At 37.3% G+C, this 17,052-nt stretch overlaps 2 protein-coding genes across 3 annotated transcripts in view; both read right to left on the reverse strand.

Moving 5' to 3' along the window:
• Positions 1-137: 137 nt before the first annotated feature.
• cfap36 (cilia and flagella associated protein 36) lies at positions 138-8,623 on the reverse strand. The gene is made up of 10 exons (XM_033979342.2): positions 8,258-8,623; positions 7,887-7,951; positions 7,663-7,764; positions 6,653-6,767; positions 6,229-6,316; positions 5,284-5,428; positions 4,677-4,770; positions 3,820-3,962; positions 3,434-3,595; positions 138-1,350 (listed from the first exon to the last, which is right to left on the reverse strand). The coding sequence occupies exons 1-10, from the start codon at positions 8,361-8,363 to the stop codon at positions 1,267-1,269; spliced, it is 1,104 nt and encodes a 367-aa protein (XP_033835233.1). The 5' UTR covers positions 8,364-8,623; the 3' UTR covers positions 138-1,266.
• Positions 8,624-9,163: 540 nt separating this feature from the next.
• Positions 9,164-17,052, reverse strand: part of LOC117382249 (inactive phospholipase D5-like) — a 94,929-nt gene continuing 87,040 nt past the window's right edge. For both annotated transcript variants that reach the window (XM_033979344.2, XM_055227381.1), the window contains exons 7-10: positions 15,698-15,834; positions 14,211-14,376; positions 13,956-14,046; positions 9,164-12,014 (exon numbers count right to left, since the gene is read on the reverse strand). In XM_033979344.2, coding sequence (XP_033835235.1) covers positions 11,506-12,014; positions 13,956-14,046; positions 14,211-14,376; positions 15,698-15,834 — 903 coding nt within the window. In that variant the 3' untranslated portion in view covers positions 9,164-11,505. The remainder of the gene's footprint in view (positions 12,015-13,955; positions 14,047-14,210; positions 14,377-15,697; positions 15,835-17,052) is intronic.

The raw sequence follows: 17,052 nt of genomic DNA on the forward strand, positions 1-17,052 counted from the left end.
AACAAACACATGGTTAAAATCTCAACATAATATCGGCTCCTTAAAATGACACAAATATTCCAACATAACTTACTTGAACTTGTAAACAAACATTTCATTGTCATTTAAAGGCTCAACCCAAGAAATGATACAAAATTAGTTAATATAAAATAATTTATTGAACAATTTATGCCACAGGGTGTACAAATTATTACACTGGGATGATTAAAGTGAGTTCTTGTTGCCGCCAAAACTTTTTCAACTCTAATGTGCAAAGTAGAGATCGACTGATTTGTTTAGGTTTGTTTAGAATTCAGGATATCACGATATTTAGATTATTTTATCCAAATTATGTAATAAACAGACTGCATGAAGTCGGCTTAATAATGTGGAACGTCCATCTTAAGTAGTTTATCCTTTAATTGGACTTTTCTGGCAAAACAATTGGCACAGGAGTTTAATTCCACTGACCCAAAGAGCCCTGAGACACAAGACCGGTCATGAGTTTCACTGGAAAACACAAAAAAATGTACCTTTTATGACACTTAAAACACAATTTGCATAATGATTTGGAGCGTGGTGTAATGTCGAGTCAGTGGAGCCCGTGATCACTTCCTGTTTGAAACGTGGCGGTTGCAGTTTAGCTACGTCCATTTATATAAACAGTCTATGCTAAAAAATCACCCACAGCCCTTTTTTTTAAAACCACAAACCCATAAAAAAGCTGCGTAGTCATGTTTTTGCGCAGGTATCTCTTTGCACAAGTGTTCAACTAAAGCTTCGAGTGCAAAACAAAACATCGGCGTGTCCTGGAAATTTGAGGCGGACGGCAGATGCCCAACATATCGGTCGATCTCTACCGCGAAAGGACGTTTTTTCAGCTGAGATGTACAAAAAAACAGACAATACTACCATATCTGACGCTGCGTAACAAAAGTAAAACTGCAAATGGATGACTTTACAAAACAAATGTGCATTAGGAGAAACTGCAAAAAGTGAGGGTGCATAAGAACGAGTCTAAACGTACGAGGAACGAGGGTTTTCACTCTGGATTCGTGCTTCGGATTCTCATCTGGTGACGTCCGTGTGCTCCCCGAGGTAATGCACTTGTAGATCGATCCAAAATACTCCGTGGCGGCTGCAGTACAATGGACACTTGTGCGTTTAGAAGAAGATTCAGGGTATTTGCGGGCGGAGGAGGTGGCGCACAGGAAGCTTCGTAACGTTAACAGTGTAGGACGGCTGGAGGAAACTTGATTGCAGTTAAATATTGCAGTAGGAAGGTCGTTATTTTTTTATGACTTCTTCTTTCAACTTCTCCGCCAGGTGTTTTCGTTTCTGTAGCCTCTTTTTCTCCTCTGCAGAGATCTCCTGTTTGAAGATAAAAGCGCATCAGTTAAAAAAAAACAGGCGTAGGTGAAGCGGTGGGTTTGGTTTTTGGTAGATGCGAGTAAGGATTTTTAAAATGTACGGTTTGTTTTCGAAGCTGAACATTAAACTTTGTTACTTGGTCGGCTTCAAAAATAAAAATTAGTCCGTATCAACGTCAGTTTTGCTCAGGTGAGATGAAGCGGGATTTTAAAGTTCACAAGATTAAGCACAATTGATGGAGTAATGTGTAATTCTCAGTATAATTTTAACGTTAATACAGAGTTGTCCAAACTTTAATTGTCGAGGGTCGGGTCTTAATACAGATTTGTGTAGTTAAAACCACATAAAATGCATCTGACTCAACGTATGGACAGAGCTGCTGCGCTTTTAAGGCTTAAACATTAATTTCAGGCCTGTATCGCAGTAAAATGTGATGTTCTTGAGGTGGTAGTGACTGAATGACTTAATTATCCTGTAAAAAAAAAATACTGCCTTTGGTCAAATGGGACAGTTTAAGCAGCAGGACCACACCTCAACCTCCTCCTCTCCAGTGAACCACACCTCCGATTCCCCAAAAGCCCCATTTATACAGTCCTATCCCAATAACTCCACCTGTCTCCGCTCTCTCAGCTCCTCTCTCACCATCTACAGAGAGGTGGGGCGCACATCTTTATCGTTTAACACCGTTGTGGCGTGGTCCTTCATCGTGAAAAAAAAAGTAAACTCAAGGAGGACGATTCTCATGATGTTGGACTATGACATTTTAATACAAGTTTTTTTTTGTCCCGTGTTAAGTTTGTGAAGTGGGAGGAGCTTTAGTCTTTGTTTTCTGGCAGATTCAGTCTTAAAGTTACTGTAGAATAAACTGTATGAACTAGACTTTTTCTGTAGTTCGAGGTTGAACCCATTTTCACAGATGACCCAGTGGAACCTCCTGATTATATTCTTCTATAACTGCAGTAAAATTTGGTTTTCCTGCAAGATTTTGGCTTTTTAATAAATTGTATCAGTTTGATCGGCTCCTCAAAGTTCTTCTTCAGAGTGACAGCAAATTTGTGTATTTTTCGGAGTATAAAAATGCATAATAATGAAGAAAAAAACATACTCAGATGTGATTTATATGTGAAATATTTAAGTCACACCCCTGACCAAACTATGAAAAAACAGTGCAACTTATAGTCTGAGAAATACGGTAGCTAGTTTTGCATTTTCAAGTGCTTTTAAAATCTGATCCACATGAGCAAAACTGGACCGTTTTGTTTTGTTTGATCGAGACATGATAAAACGGGACAGAACTACATCGAGAAAACACGAGGGTTGGCTACTCTACAAACTCTACACGGATGAAAACAAAGCACTGACGCTACAGCTACTGAACACGTGGATCACCTTTGGCTTGGATGATTTAACGGAGTGAGTAGTTTGAGGAGGAGAACAATTCCCATTCACCTGGGACTGTCCCTTTGCCTCCTGACCAGCAACAATGACAATGAAATAACGAGGAAACGGTTAGATGATGGTAAATAAAAATGCAGCTGAAAAACATTAACACAGGACAGTGACAAAATGCAGTAGATGCAAAGGTTGGAAAGTTAAATCATAGACTGTACAAAGAAGTGGACTCAGGGATTAGCATTCAGCTTCAGCCAAATGAAGCTAATCGAGGCTAGCGGTTATGGAGGCGAATCCGGAGCCGAGTTGCATATTTGGAATTCTGACTGGGAGTATCCTAGCAACCAAAGAGCCAATCAGGACCGAGGTCGTTGAAGGTAATGCCCCTTCCCACCTGCACCGCTGGTTTAGCAGGGAGTGAGCGCTTAGCGACGCTGTCAATCAAACCTGTTGCTAACGCTAGCGGGAGTGACCTCAGGGAAAGAAGGCGCCTGATTTGTCTGTTATTAATGTTTATATCTTGATTTACAGACACAATAGTGAAATAAAAACCCCAGGATCATGTAGAGCGAGTTAATACGAACATTTAAGACCAAAATAACGAGTCTGACAGCAGCAGGTAGAGAAAAAGAGTATTTTTGGACAGACTGGTCAGGCTAAGGGCATGTGAGGGGAAAGGGGTGTTCAGTACCGGAGGAGTGGGAGCTGCTGTCGGGCTGGATGGCGCCTCCTCTGGTGGACTGTTGTAGCTGCTTTTCTGCTGCTCCTTTTTCAGAGCGTGGAGCCTGTCTCTCTGTTGACGGAGATACGTGGCTCTTTGTTGGAGCTGATCCTGCTCCGACTCTGACAGCTCCTTTGTAAACACAACACACACAGACAGACATACACCCACACACACAAATATACGCGCACACACACACACACACACATACACACACACACAGACAGAAAGTTACGTCACGTTTGGACTGGTAAGTGGCTTCCAAACTGTGACACTGGTGCATTAAGAGTTACATGAACATAATTAAGTTCATAGACATTAGATTAAAGTATTAAAGTAGCACAAACTGGACTCACAGTACACGGCTCAGAGTGACCTGCCTCCAGCTGCAGCTCGTCCGTCTCTTTGGACGTCAGACTGACGCTGGCTGGACTTTCACTGGACCTCACTGAGGCCCTCACGACTGGAAGCACAACTGGATCTACACCGTTTGTAGATTCTGTATTTAAGACAAGTGCAGTTAGAAGAAAATCATGAAACAATATTATATTATAACAGTTTAAAATTGATTATACAACAAATGCAAATAACACTTTCATGAAACAAGCTTCTATGTTGGATAAAGTACACAATTTTGATACTTAAGTAAAAGTACAGATACAGAGGTAAAAGCTACTCAAGTAAAAGTAAAAGTATCACATGAAAAAATCTACTTAAGTAAAAGTATTTAAGTACCTGTTTAAAAATGTACCTTAAGAGTAAAAAGTAAAAGTATTTCACACTAGTTTTATTTTGTTTAAGTGTAAATGTAGTGATATTGATTAAAAATGACACTATTATTTTGGTTAACAGCAGAAATGTGAATCAATCTTTTAATTTTTCTGATGAATTTTGTGAGTTTATTTTTGTTTTGCTCAAACCCGAATCTTGAATTTGAAAACGTTTGTCAGGATGTTTCCACGAACATGGTAAAAATAACCCCTCAAATCATATGAAAAGTACTTTTTACTTTTCAGTCCTGTTCAAAAATGTAGTGGAGTAGAAAGTACAGATACTGCTCTCAAATGTAGTGAAGTAAAAAGTACCCACTGTAAAATGTACTTAAGTAAAGTACAGATTCCAAAAACTTCTACTTAACCACAGTACTTTACTAGTTCATCCCGTTCCACCCCTGCAGGAGGATCAGCTCTACGGATGAAGAGCTGTGTGTTACCTGAGGTGTGCGTTGATGAAGACCTCTGAGCCGCTGTGTCTCCGTCTTCATCTCCTGCTTTGCTCTCCTCAAAAGAGACTGTTCTGCTACTGACCTGTGCACATCAACAAACCGTCATGACGCTCCTACACCAGCAGGGCGAGCTATAGAGCAGCTGAAGGAGCACTACAGGAGAGTAAAGGTTTAAGGGAAGAGGAGCTGACGCAGCAACTCCCAGAAGCTCATGAGAATCTAAATAAACTGAATAAACTCATATTTATCTATGTATAAACTATGTGCTATTTTGACTCTACATAATTCTACAGTTACGTTACCAGAGCAGATTCAAAGGAAGTGTTTCCATTCACTGCTGGGTCTAAGTGACCATTAGAGCCAACGTCAGACTCTTCAGCCTTTTCCTTTGTAGAGTTAATAACAAATTAACATTTAGAACTTCGGCGGTTGTATATATATAAAAAAAATACCCGCAAAAACTGCCCAAAGGATCGCTAGCACTAGGATTAGCGATATATTATTAATTGGCTAAAACAGGAAGCAGAGTAGATTGGATATAATAGGATATAAATTAAAGTTAATTTGTCTACTGGGGCACAGGGCCTCGTCTTACCTTGGCAGTAGAGTCTTGTTGGCTGGAAGTGGAGGCCTGCTTCTCACGGAAAGGTTTATCTGAGCTGCTGCTGGACGTGGAACCGTTCTCTTCGTCTAACAGCATCCTGAACGACATCTCCTCCTCGTACTCCTCCTTTGACTTCCTGAAGACGGGATTTTAGAGCAGATCCGTGATTCGTGATCCGTGGGAGAGTCAATGTTTGTAGTTCGTATAGTTCACAGATGCCTAAACGTGATTTAAAAAACGCCTAATGAAAAGTAAATATAAGCCAATAAGATCTTGTGTCATGTTTTGCCAACTTTTGTAAAGGAGCCAGACTCAGATCCATTTATTTTACTTATTCCCTTAAGCTGCATTCATGACACACACAAAAGATTAACCTTTGATCTCAGGCGGAAATATATTTTAAGAATTCTTTGTATAATCCACACAGAGGCACATCCACATAATTAAGCTTTTTGTGATTATAAATGAACTCTTGTGTTAGAACAGGAAACTGAACTAGCCTAAATGTGATTAGTATTAGTTGCCAAGTCACCTGTGTAAGACAAAGGAGATCAAAATACTATTTTTTTCAGTTGCTTGCTCAGTGTCATTCCCCTCCAGCCTAAATTAGCTGAACCCTAAGGAGCTTACAGGCGGTCCCATTAGACTCAGTGTGTAACCAAATCCCATTAGATAGAAGAAGGCCGCATGGGAGCTTTGAGAAGTGAGACTGAACACAGGCAGAAGCACCGAGCGCACAGCAGGTAAAAGCAAACAGACTCCAGATTCATCATCATCAAACTACACAAACACTCAGCCCAGTGAATACTAATGAAAGTTATGATGAAACAGAAAACAGAGCAAAGACTCCACTGGTTTAAACAACGGAACTTTCTGAATGATCTAAACTTTGACTCTAACCACAGGTGTGTTGTGATTTGTTGAAATGGCACCTACTGTAGAACCTGGTGAAGAATCTTCATCTCCTGCTGCTGCAGTTCAGTCATTACATCTGCCCCGTGGGTCAGACACTCGGGAAGCTCCCCTGTGCGCACAAACACACACAAACACAAACACAAACACTACACTGAGTCTTTTTACTTATAGAATCTGGCCCCATGCACACATACATACACACAAACCACACTGAGCTGTTTTACTCCTAGAGTCTGGGTCTGCGCGTGCACACATGCACGCACACACTGACCCTTATTCGTTCTACCTAGAGTCTGCACACACAGACCCAGACTCTGAGCCTTATTCGTTCTACTTATAGAGTCTAGGTCTGCGCGCACACACACACACACACACACACACACACCACACTGAGACATATTCTTTTTACTTATGGAGTCTGGCGCTGTGAGTTTCTCTAACGTACCATTCCTCTCTTTCATCACCCTCAGAGCTTGGAGCTGAAGTTCCATGTTTTTCTGCACCATAAGTGATCGAAACATCTGGAAGTCGTCAGTTGCCAGAACAGGTTGAAACACGATCTGTAAAAAATATTGACAGTTTTATTTTACCGCTTTTATTTGCAGTATGTGCTTGTTCAATGTTTTGAATGTACTTATAGCCCGACACTTTACCTAACTCTAAGATTATAAACGTGATGTTCCTCTTAAAACTAGGTCTATTTTGAGCGATGGGATCTCGAGTTGTAGTCATCCTGTAAGCCATGTATGTTAAAGGGACGGGACAAGATCTAACGCCACAAGATCTCGCAATGTCTAAATGTCACAACATTTTTGTCCTTATGGAGAATATTTTCACAGCCAACAGTCTGCAAAAATATACATGAGGTGACAGCTGAAGACTAATCATAAGAACAGGCCCGGGTCTACAGTGTATTCTGAACTCATTTAAAAGTGTTTACTCCCTCATTTCAGGGCATAAAATAATGACACATAATGGAGTTTTTGCACTTTGAAACTCAGATGAAGCCTCAGTTTGGTCTGGACCTGAACTTGCAATAGAATCATTTTCCATGAAGCCAATAATGCCATGAAATTATTAATAATCATTAATTCATATAATAATATAATCTACATATATTAATTTATTTTTAAATCCTGTTTTGTCTCTTTTTGTCGTCCCAACATCGTGCCTTGTATCGTCTTGTGGGGCTTATCCATTTGCAAACAACTAAAACACAAATAAATCTACTTAGATTATGATATATAATTGAATATTTATACTGGATGTTGCATGTCAGAAGGAGTTTTTACAGCAGTAAAACACTTTGTAAAATGTTTTACAAAGACACAGCTGTATGTAGCACAAGAAACGTTCTGATAAACATTTACAAGTTAGTAGTACATTTACAGGTTTTGTGAAGCAATTTGTTTCGTTCAGGTCTGGACAGGATAGTGAACTAAATCCTTAGTTTACCTGCAAAGTTTTGGACTTGGCAAAAGGGGAGGTGCATGCATAAAGAAACTGCTGCTCATTAATTCCAACTTCCTGCATATAATTCTCCAACAGCTTCTCCACCTACAAAAGGCAAACTCCACATAAGTGCACAAAAACAATGCTGGACCCAAGGCAATGGACAGAATGTACAGACAGAATGTACAATATAATTCCAATCATCAGACTAATAAAAAAGTACTCACAAGATTTTTATACTGCTGATGGATTTCAGTGTATGACAATTTATTTTCTTCTTCGTCATCAAAAACTGAAAATAAATACATAAAATAATAATAATAATACCAATACCTATAACAATAATAACAATAATAATAAAACATTTTTCACATTTATATTTCAAACATTAGTGTGTCTATATTCATTGTAGTTTTTCTTTTAAATTAATACAAATAAATACAGCTACATGTTTTAAACACTCACATTAAAACAGTTTTTACCCGTTAGCTTTTCACATAAATGTCAGTGTTAGCATGTTAGCATAGTTAGCCGAGGAGCTAACCGCCTCCACAGCGACACAAAAACAAGTCACATTTTTATATGAGTCTTTTTTTACCTGTGCATTTGTTTTCCATGAAGTCAGTGACAGGAATAACCCACTCGGGGCTTCCCAGGAAGCCCACGATGCTCTCCAAAACCCACTCGCTGTCATCCTCAGCCATGTTGGCCGCTGTAGGAACAACAACAACAACAACCACAGCAGCAGCAGCAGCACGGCCGTGTTTTTCACTCCGTCCTGTCCAGTTTGGTCCGAGCACGACGCCTCATCTCGGACAAACGAGTCACATCACTCCCGCTTCGCCCGCACAAACTGTTCAGTCCATGGTTAGTTAATGTCCGCGGCCCTTAAAGTCTTATCGAGGACAGAAGTGCGCACTCATGAGTTTAACGGGAGCACGCATAATCGGTTACCATGGACACCGTTACGTCAGCCTATCAGCGCCGCGGACTGGGCAGCGGAGTGACGTCACCGGTACGTTGCAGTGACGTCACGCCAGCGGTGTTCTGCGTGAATCTCCACAGCAGTTAAAATAATAATAATAATAATAATAATAATAATAATAATAATAATAAAAAACTATAAAATAAAATTAAATACAATTAAAATAAAATAAATAGCAAACAACGAAGTTACTATGGATCAGACCTGGACCACTGAGGGTCTACACAAACAAAATAAAATAAAGTGGATTTAAACTGCACATTTTCAGGAGCCTTTATCCAGCTGGTCTGATTGTATTAAAACAAAGCTCGGATTGAAGTCTAAGTTGAGTAACAGAACTTCAGACAGAGCAGGGCCTCCAGATAGCATCACACTCCCAGGGAATGTGTTTGGTTCAGTAGCATCAAACAGCATTTAAAACTGTCTATATGTGTCAATCTTTGTTTTTTATGGGTTCAGTATTTCAGTTAGTTTCAGGTTGTCATCAGGGATCAGTACCACACATAAGACACAACACAAACAGGATACATATTTTTATTAATAGTAAAAATGTAATATATTTCAAATGTGTGCATTATCAATGTATTAAGTAAGATACATTCCCTTTGAGTTCATAAAGGTATATATTGTTGTAATCTCTAAAAAGGCGCAAACTGTGCAGTGTTTAGGCGGGGCATGCAAACAGCTGTCATGCCATAAAAGGTCAGCGACATGTAAAAGCAGATACATTTAGTGCAACAGTCAGGAACATAGTTTATAGTTTACATTAGCAGCTCTGTCTCAATATTCATCTCAGGACATGGCACAGGGGCCACTGTCGTAAACGCCCTGATTGTCAAAAACTAAACCCTACATAAAATCATTTTACATCTTTGCAGCAGCACATACGACATACAGTTCCTGAACACACACAAAAACATTTAGAGTAAAATGACACAGACGATCTTGACCTGAACACACAGAATAAACACTAGAACAGGCCGGTCTGCTGCAGTGTTTGGGCACCTGCAGAAATGTGACTTTTATAAACTCCTCCAGGTGGCAGTGTTCTGCCTCAGTGAGGAGTTTAAAAGAAACACACAAAACAGATCACATTTTCAACCTTAAACATCTGTATTTATGACATCGATCTCACTTTTTTGTGTTGTATTTTAAGAACTGAACTGGAGCTTTTCTTATTCATTGGGGAGTTTTTTTTTCTCCCCGATGTTTTTTTCTCTCTTCACATTTTGTGTCTAGACATAAAAGACAATATAATCTAAGCTTTATTTTTGACATTGTTTTAACAGTTAAACGCAGTACAACCTCGTCCTCGAGGTTGAGTTTCAGTTGCTGTCACCCTGTCAAAGATTCATTGTATTGATTTGGCTCTCGCAGACCTCAGGCCTTTGGGCCTCATTTGTTCAATAGGTCAATAACAGTGAGCTTATAATTATAATTTATTTGAAGGGTCAATTTCTCCATCAGTTTTGAAAGTAGCTTTATATTTGCAATAAGCTGTAGATGATCATCTATACTGACGGTTTGTGTAAAAATATACATAAAACAAATGTATCAACACTGTATAAAACAGATTAACATTAAATACAGTAGTAAATCGTGTGCATGTTTCAGATACAGTACATGTACCTCTTTGGAATACAGTAGCACAGACAGTATAGAAGTTAAACTGTTTGGAATTGTAATAATAATAATAAAACTTCAACAACAGTCTGTCATAAGAACAGGGCTGTGTGAAGGACTCAAGTAAAGCATCGGGCTGTAAAATATGTAAAGTTTTGGGATATATCTATTTACACGAGCCCCTTATCAATTCAAGTACAAATAGAAGGTACAGAAAAAGGTTTGACCTTTAGCTAAACTCATCATCTCAGATCCACTGTTAGAGCTGAGACCGATGCAAATCTATTGGATCAATGATTGTAAACCACCTCTCTACTGCCATCCACAGGACATAAAGTGAACTGACAGAGAGGCTTTGAGACAGAGGGAAACACCTGGAAGCCACTGATCTCATTTAGACCTTAGAGAATGTACACAAACATGCTTCGTTTATAAGATCTACAGCCGTTATTGTCATTAGGGATGTCAAGGTCTTCAGTCAAGATTTAAATGTGATTTATTTGATAATGATATAATTATAAAAAGGTAAAAGTTGTTTCTTTTGTTGGCGTTTATGTCACATACTTGAGGAACAGTGACGTGTTAGAGATTGATGGGAGTTGGAGACAAATTTCAGTGTTTTATGGTGAGAACATGGACTATTTATATAAACGGACATGTACCAAACAGGAAGTGATCATGGCCGCACTTCCTGTTCCATCGACTCTGGCTCCAGTTCACGTTCTATTGAAAAACTGAAGCTCTTTTCTGCGTAATTGCTACTCTCAAACTCATCATTTTGGCTTTAAATGTTCGTATTAACCCGCTCTACATGATCCTGGGGTTTTTATTCCGCCATTTTGTCCGTAAATCAAGTCTATGAGTGAGAAATATCGTAATTATTCAACTGTGATGTCCTTGTATTAATTGTAAACCACAGCAGGACACTATGACATCCCCAATGTAATAAAGTACATTGTAATTCGGCTACTGTTTAGTGTGACAACTTTACATACAACACATAGCGATTTTGTCGAAGAAAAAACATAAATTTGTCCATAACTGTCCATTAAAAGAGGAGATATTGTAATCCTACCTGAGATCTCCCCGATAACACCACAATATATCTGAAGACGGAGCGTTTTGGTTGTTTTTTTTTTCTCCAATATATAAAACATTCATAAGAAAATGCTACAACGAGCTCGTCCAGATCGACTCGAGTGTAAAGGAAGAAGCGCGAGCGTTTCCTGACGTCGCGGTCACAGGGGCGGGCCGCACGTCGTCTCCCTGCTGCCGCTGCTCTCCGCCGTCTGACTGGCAGCGTCTCCTCCGCTGTCCTGGTCATTGACATTCATGAGTAGTTTCTTGTTGTCATGGCGACCGCTTTTGACTTGTCCTCGTTCCTGGTAATTCTCGATAACCAGTCCACCTGTCGCGTCTTGGGGAACGCTCTTGTCAAACCTCTCATCAAAGTGTCTCGTTAAAAATCCCTCCGTTTTTTTCCTCATCGGCGCCGGTTTCTGGTCGTTGATGCCGTCGTGTTGTGATGATTTAACCGGGGCCAGACGGTTTATCCGCTGCTTGTTGCAAATGGGGATTTTATTGGCTTGGAGCGAGTGGGTGTGGCCGGAAAACCAGTCCCGCTCGAAGGCCATCCGGAGCTGGTCCACGACGGTAGAGTTGCGGTCATCGTCGACGTCCGGCTGGCTGATGACTAAACCAGCTCCGGCGTTGTGGGAAAACTCGTTACCGACCCAGTCAAGATTACCTAAAAATACACAACAAAAAAACACAGGGCATGTACTCAGCGTTTGGCTCAAGTCGTGAGGTCACCGTGTAACAGCGAGGAGACATTTATAATCACAGACAGGTGGTTAATATTTTAGAGAGTCAGAGGCTCTCCATGACCTGACAGTGCAGGAAGAAGTACTTCAGTAAAAGTACAGGTACTGGGGCAAAAAAAAGGAAAAAACAAACAAAAAAAAGATACTGGAGCAAAAAAAATAAAATAAAAAAAAAAGAAAACCCCATACTGGAGCAAAAAAAACAACAACAAAAAAAAAAAACAACATACTGGAGCAAAAAAGAAGAAAAAAAAAATACTGGAGCAAAAAAAAAAAAAAAGAAAAAAACATACTGGAGCAAAAAAAACAACAACAAAAAAAAGAACATACTGGAGCAAAAAAGAAGAAAAAAAAATACTGGAGCAAAAAAAAAAAAGAAAAGAAAAAAAACATACTGGAGCAAAAAAACAAAAACAAAAAAAAAACATACTGGAGCAAAAAAAAACAAAAAAACAAAAACAAAAACATACTGGAGCAAAAAAAAAAAGAAAAGAAAAAAAAACATACTGGAGCAAAAAAAACAAACAAAAAAACCAAAACGCAGATGGTGGAGCAAAAAAAAAAAAAAACTGATACAGGAGCAAAAGTATCACATGGAAAGATATACTTAGTAAAAATATTAAAGTATATTATATGATATACATGTATTTTAAGGTCATATAAAGCTTCAAATGTGGTGATTTTAATAAAGATTTGGGCTGAATTTTGTTCAACTGAATCAATTGTTTTTTTTCTAGCAGTTTTTATTTGTATATTTTTGTTTAGACTATGAAAATAATAAAAGTAAACCCCTCAGGCTTTTCACCAGGTAGTAGTAATAAAAAATACTTTTTTCAAAAGATGTAGTGGAGTAGAAAGTACAGATACTGCTCTCAAATGTAGTGAAGTAAAAGTAAAAAGTATCTACAGGAAAATGTACTTGGGTAAAGTACAGATACCTACAGATTCTACTTGAGTACAGTACTTTACTCCTTGTACTTCGTTATGTTCCACCTCTGTAAACTAATGACGTGTCTTTGTAAGAGAAAATATCCAGACAGAAAATCCATGTCTCATTTTCAATTTAAAACGAAAAAGTGAAAATTTGGTTTGTTTATTTGTTTTTAATTTTGTTTCAGTTTAAATTTGATCTACACTTTGAAAAACTAAGTGTTGAAATACTCGGAGTTGGAGCATGTCGTTATACTGCGTGTACCATATACTCGACCTGCAGTTTTATTTATCAAGATATGAGCTTATCCATGTTTAATCATGAAACCGAGGTGGAATGTAATGAAGTACAAGTAGTAAAGTACTGCACTTAAGCAACTATAAGTATGTATCTGTACTTAAGTAGATTTTTAGAGTGGATACTTTTTACCTTTACTTCATTACATTTGAGAGCAGGATCTGTACTTTCTACTCCACTACATGTTTTTACTCGACTGAAAAGTTAAAGTATTTTTTATTATAGTTCGAGACCTGCTGAAAAGTCTGAGGGTTTTAATTTTAACACGTTCATAATTTGAGCAAAACAAAAATAAACAAATAAAAACAGATAGAAAAATCCAGCTCAAATCTTTATCAAAATCACCACATTTGAACCTTTATAAGACTCAAACTATGCACAAAATACTTAAACTTTTCACTCTTTAAGTACATTTTCAAACGGGTATTTTAAATCTTTTACTCGTCGCTTTTTCATGTGATACTTTTACTTTTACTTATATCTGTACTTTTACTTAAATAACAAAACCGTGTACTTGTTCCACCACTGAAATAAACACACGCTCGAACTCTTGAACAAATAAACGAGTATAAATCACGTCGTTATAATTAGTCAAATGTAGAAACTCGTCGCTGAAGCCTTGACCCTTTCCACTCACCTAAATAAATGGCCCTGTCCGTCACCATAAATCGGTTGTGGTTTATGCCTTGAACGTTTCCATCTCTCAGCACTCTGGGTCTGAAGAACTTCTACACAGGAAGTAACACAGAAAAGTACATTATAAAAAGGCGACGGTGGCTCAGTTTGTCGAGCGTTTGTCCGCGGGTTTTGAAGTTTGGCGTAAAAACATGAGCGTTTACCATTTAACGTAACTCGTCAATGCAAAAACGCACAGAAAATGGAGTGAACTCACAGCTTCCAGAGAGCAGTTTGCTTGCTCCATGCACAGACTCCGCAGAGACCAGATGAAGTTGAACGTGAGCGGGTGAGTCTTTTCCCAACAGCTTATCAACAAACGGACTCGGATTTTTCTCAAGAGGAGCGCCTCGCGGATGAAGCCGTCAATCCGGGACCAATACCTTGACAGAGACGGAGATAAAGCACAAACTGTGTAAAGAAACGGGCCGAGTGGGACGTGACGGCTCCGAGTGAAGCTCATCGAGGCTAGCGGTTATAGTAGTATCATAGCAACCAAAAGAGCCAATCAGGAGCGAGGATGTTGAAGGTAACGCCCCTTTCCGTCTGCATCGCTGTTTTAAGCAGGGAGTGTCCGCTTAGAAACGCTGCTTCAGGGAAAGACGACGCCCGATTTGTCTGTTATTAATGTTCACATCTTGATTTAAAGACACAATTGCGAAATAAAAACACCAGGATCATGTAGAGGGTTAATACGAACATTTAAGACCAAAAAAGACAAGTCTGACGGCAGCAGAGACAGAGAGAAGGGACAGTAAAAAAAAAATAAAAAATGAACTCAAAATAATAAATAAAAATAAACTAAAAAAATAAGCTCAAAATAACAAAAAAACGTCAAAATAATAATAAAAATAATTAATAAATAAAAATAAACTCAAAAAATAAGCTCAAAATAACAAAAAAACGTAAAATAACAAAAAAACGTCAAAATAAAAATAAAAAATAAATAAACTAAAAAATAAGCTCAAAATAACAAAAAACTTAAAATAACAAAAAACGTCAAAATAAAAATAAAAAATAAATAAAAATAAACTAAAAAAAGCTCAAAATAACAAAAAAAAATTAAAATAACAAAAAAACTTCAAAATAATAATAATGAAAATAAATATATATATATATATATAAAAAAATGAACTCAAAATAATAAATAAAAATAAACTAAAAAAATAAGCTCAAAATAACAAAAAAAACTTAAAATAACCAAAAAACGTCAAAATAATAATAAAAATAAATAATAAATAAAAATAAACTCAAAAAATAAGCTCAAAATAACAAAAAAACGTCAAAATAAAAATAAATAAATAAAAATAAACTAAAAAAATAAGCTCAAAATAACAAAAAAAACGTCAAAATAAAAATAAATAAATAAAAATAAACTAAAAAAAATAAGCTCAAAATAACAAAAAAAAACAAACTTAAAATAACAAAAAAACCTTCAAAATAATAATAAAAATAAATATATAAATAAAAATAACAAAAAAAAAGAACCCCATGATAAAAAAAAAAAAAGACTTAAAATGCTTAAAAGACCAGAATCCTGTACGTCTGATCCCGCGATTGTTAATCATAGTTGACTTTAACGTACACACACTGTTCATTTACTGTTTAAATGTTGTTGCCTTTGTGTCTTTTTCTGTTTGTAAAGTAAAACGCTTGAAAAATAAAATCAAAAAAAGCAAAGACGACCGAACAGAAAGCACGTACCTGTTGCTGTTCATGCCAAACAGAGGAAGATAGTCCGTGATGGAGATGTAAATGAAGCGTTGTGCGTCCTGTATGACTTTGCTGATGGCCTCCAAGTCGCTGCTTCGATCTTTGGGGCTGAACGCGTCGGGTGAAGCCTGGAAATACAAGAGCACACACTGGAAATGATCATTACTGTTTCATTTTGTTTAATCCATCTGTTTTCTCAGGTCGCGGGGGCAGCAGTCTAAACAGGGACTCCCAGACTTCCCTCACCCCAGACACGTCCTCCAGCGGGACACCAAAGCGTTCCCAGGCCAGCGGGGTGGGACATGCATGATTTAGTTTTATATTTAACCACAAAAGTTCATAAAATAATATGTCAGAGCCACCTGTAGCAAATCTACACGGTCAAAACTTTAGACACACCTTCTCGATCGATGTTTTTTTCTTTATTTTTTACTACTTTTTACATTTTATACACACACAAAAAACATCAAATGTATGAAGTAACATATATGGAATTATACAGCAAAAAAATCCAAAACTGAAATAACTACTCATTTATTTTTTTTTAAATGTATTTTATATTCTAAATCTAAAAAAATACAGCCTTTGCTTTGTCGAAAAATATTTAGTTAATTTTTTTCTTTACTACATAATTCCATACATCTTGCTTCATATATTTTATTTTTTCTGTATGTATTTAAAATGTAGTAAAAATAAAAAGATAGAAAAAAGTAGTAATAAAAAAAGAAAAACAAAAAAACAAAACAAAACAAAAAACAAAAAAACAGTGTCCAAACTTTTTTTTGACTGGTTGTAAATGTTTTAAAAAGTCACAAGTTTAGACACACACCCTCCCATTCTGTTTTTCTTTTTTTTCTTTATTTTTATTACTTTTTGGCCAAGACAGTAGCACAGTTACACACACAGACATTTCAACACGTCATAAAATAGATTCTTAAAAGCAATTACAAATCATAGACTTCATTTCCAAACCTTTCAACATAGATTTAAACTGAACTATTGAAGTCAGTTCTTGTAATTTCAAGACTTTGTGCAAATTATTCCACGTTGAAGGTGCAGAATATTGAAACGCCCCTTAACCAGTCTCTGTGCGGACACTCGGGACAGAAAGAAGCTGCAGTTTTGTGATGGCAGAGCATAAAACTGCATATGGGATTATGCAGTAAAGAAAAAAACATGAAGTAACTAATATTTTTCCACAAAGCAAAGGGAGGATACTAGGATTCAAATATAAACAGAGTTATTTACCTTTATTTCTTTACCACATAATTCCATGTGTTTTACTTCATATATTTGATGTCGTGTGTGTATATAAAATGTAGAAAGTAGTAAAAAAAATAAAAAAT

Source organism: Periophthalmus magnuspinnatus, chromosome 15 (assembly GCF_009829125.3).
Source record: "Periophthalmus magnuspinnatus isolate fPerMag1 chromosome 15, fPerMag1.2.pri, whole genome shotgun sequence".
Lineage (NCBI taxonomy): Eukaryota > Metazoa > Chordata > Actinopteri > Gobiiformes > Gobiidae > Periophthalmus > Periophthalmus magnuspinnatus.

Bases quoted from the DNA above. Each gene is read 5' to 3' on its own strand.
- cfap36 (XM_033979342.2), bottom strand. From the start codon at position 8,363: ATGGCTGAGGATGACAGCGAGTGGGTTTTGGAGAGCATCGTGGGCTTC. The intron at 6,317-6,652 runs GTACGTTAGAGA...TTGTGCGCACAG, and splicing joins GGTGATGAAAGAGAGGAATG to GGGAGCTTCCCGAGTGTCTG. The intron at 1,351-3,433 runs GTACTGAACACC...ATCTTCAAACAG, and splicing joins CAGCAGCTCCCACTCCTCCG to GAGATCTCTGCAGAGGAGAA.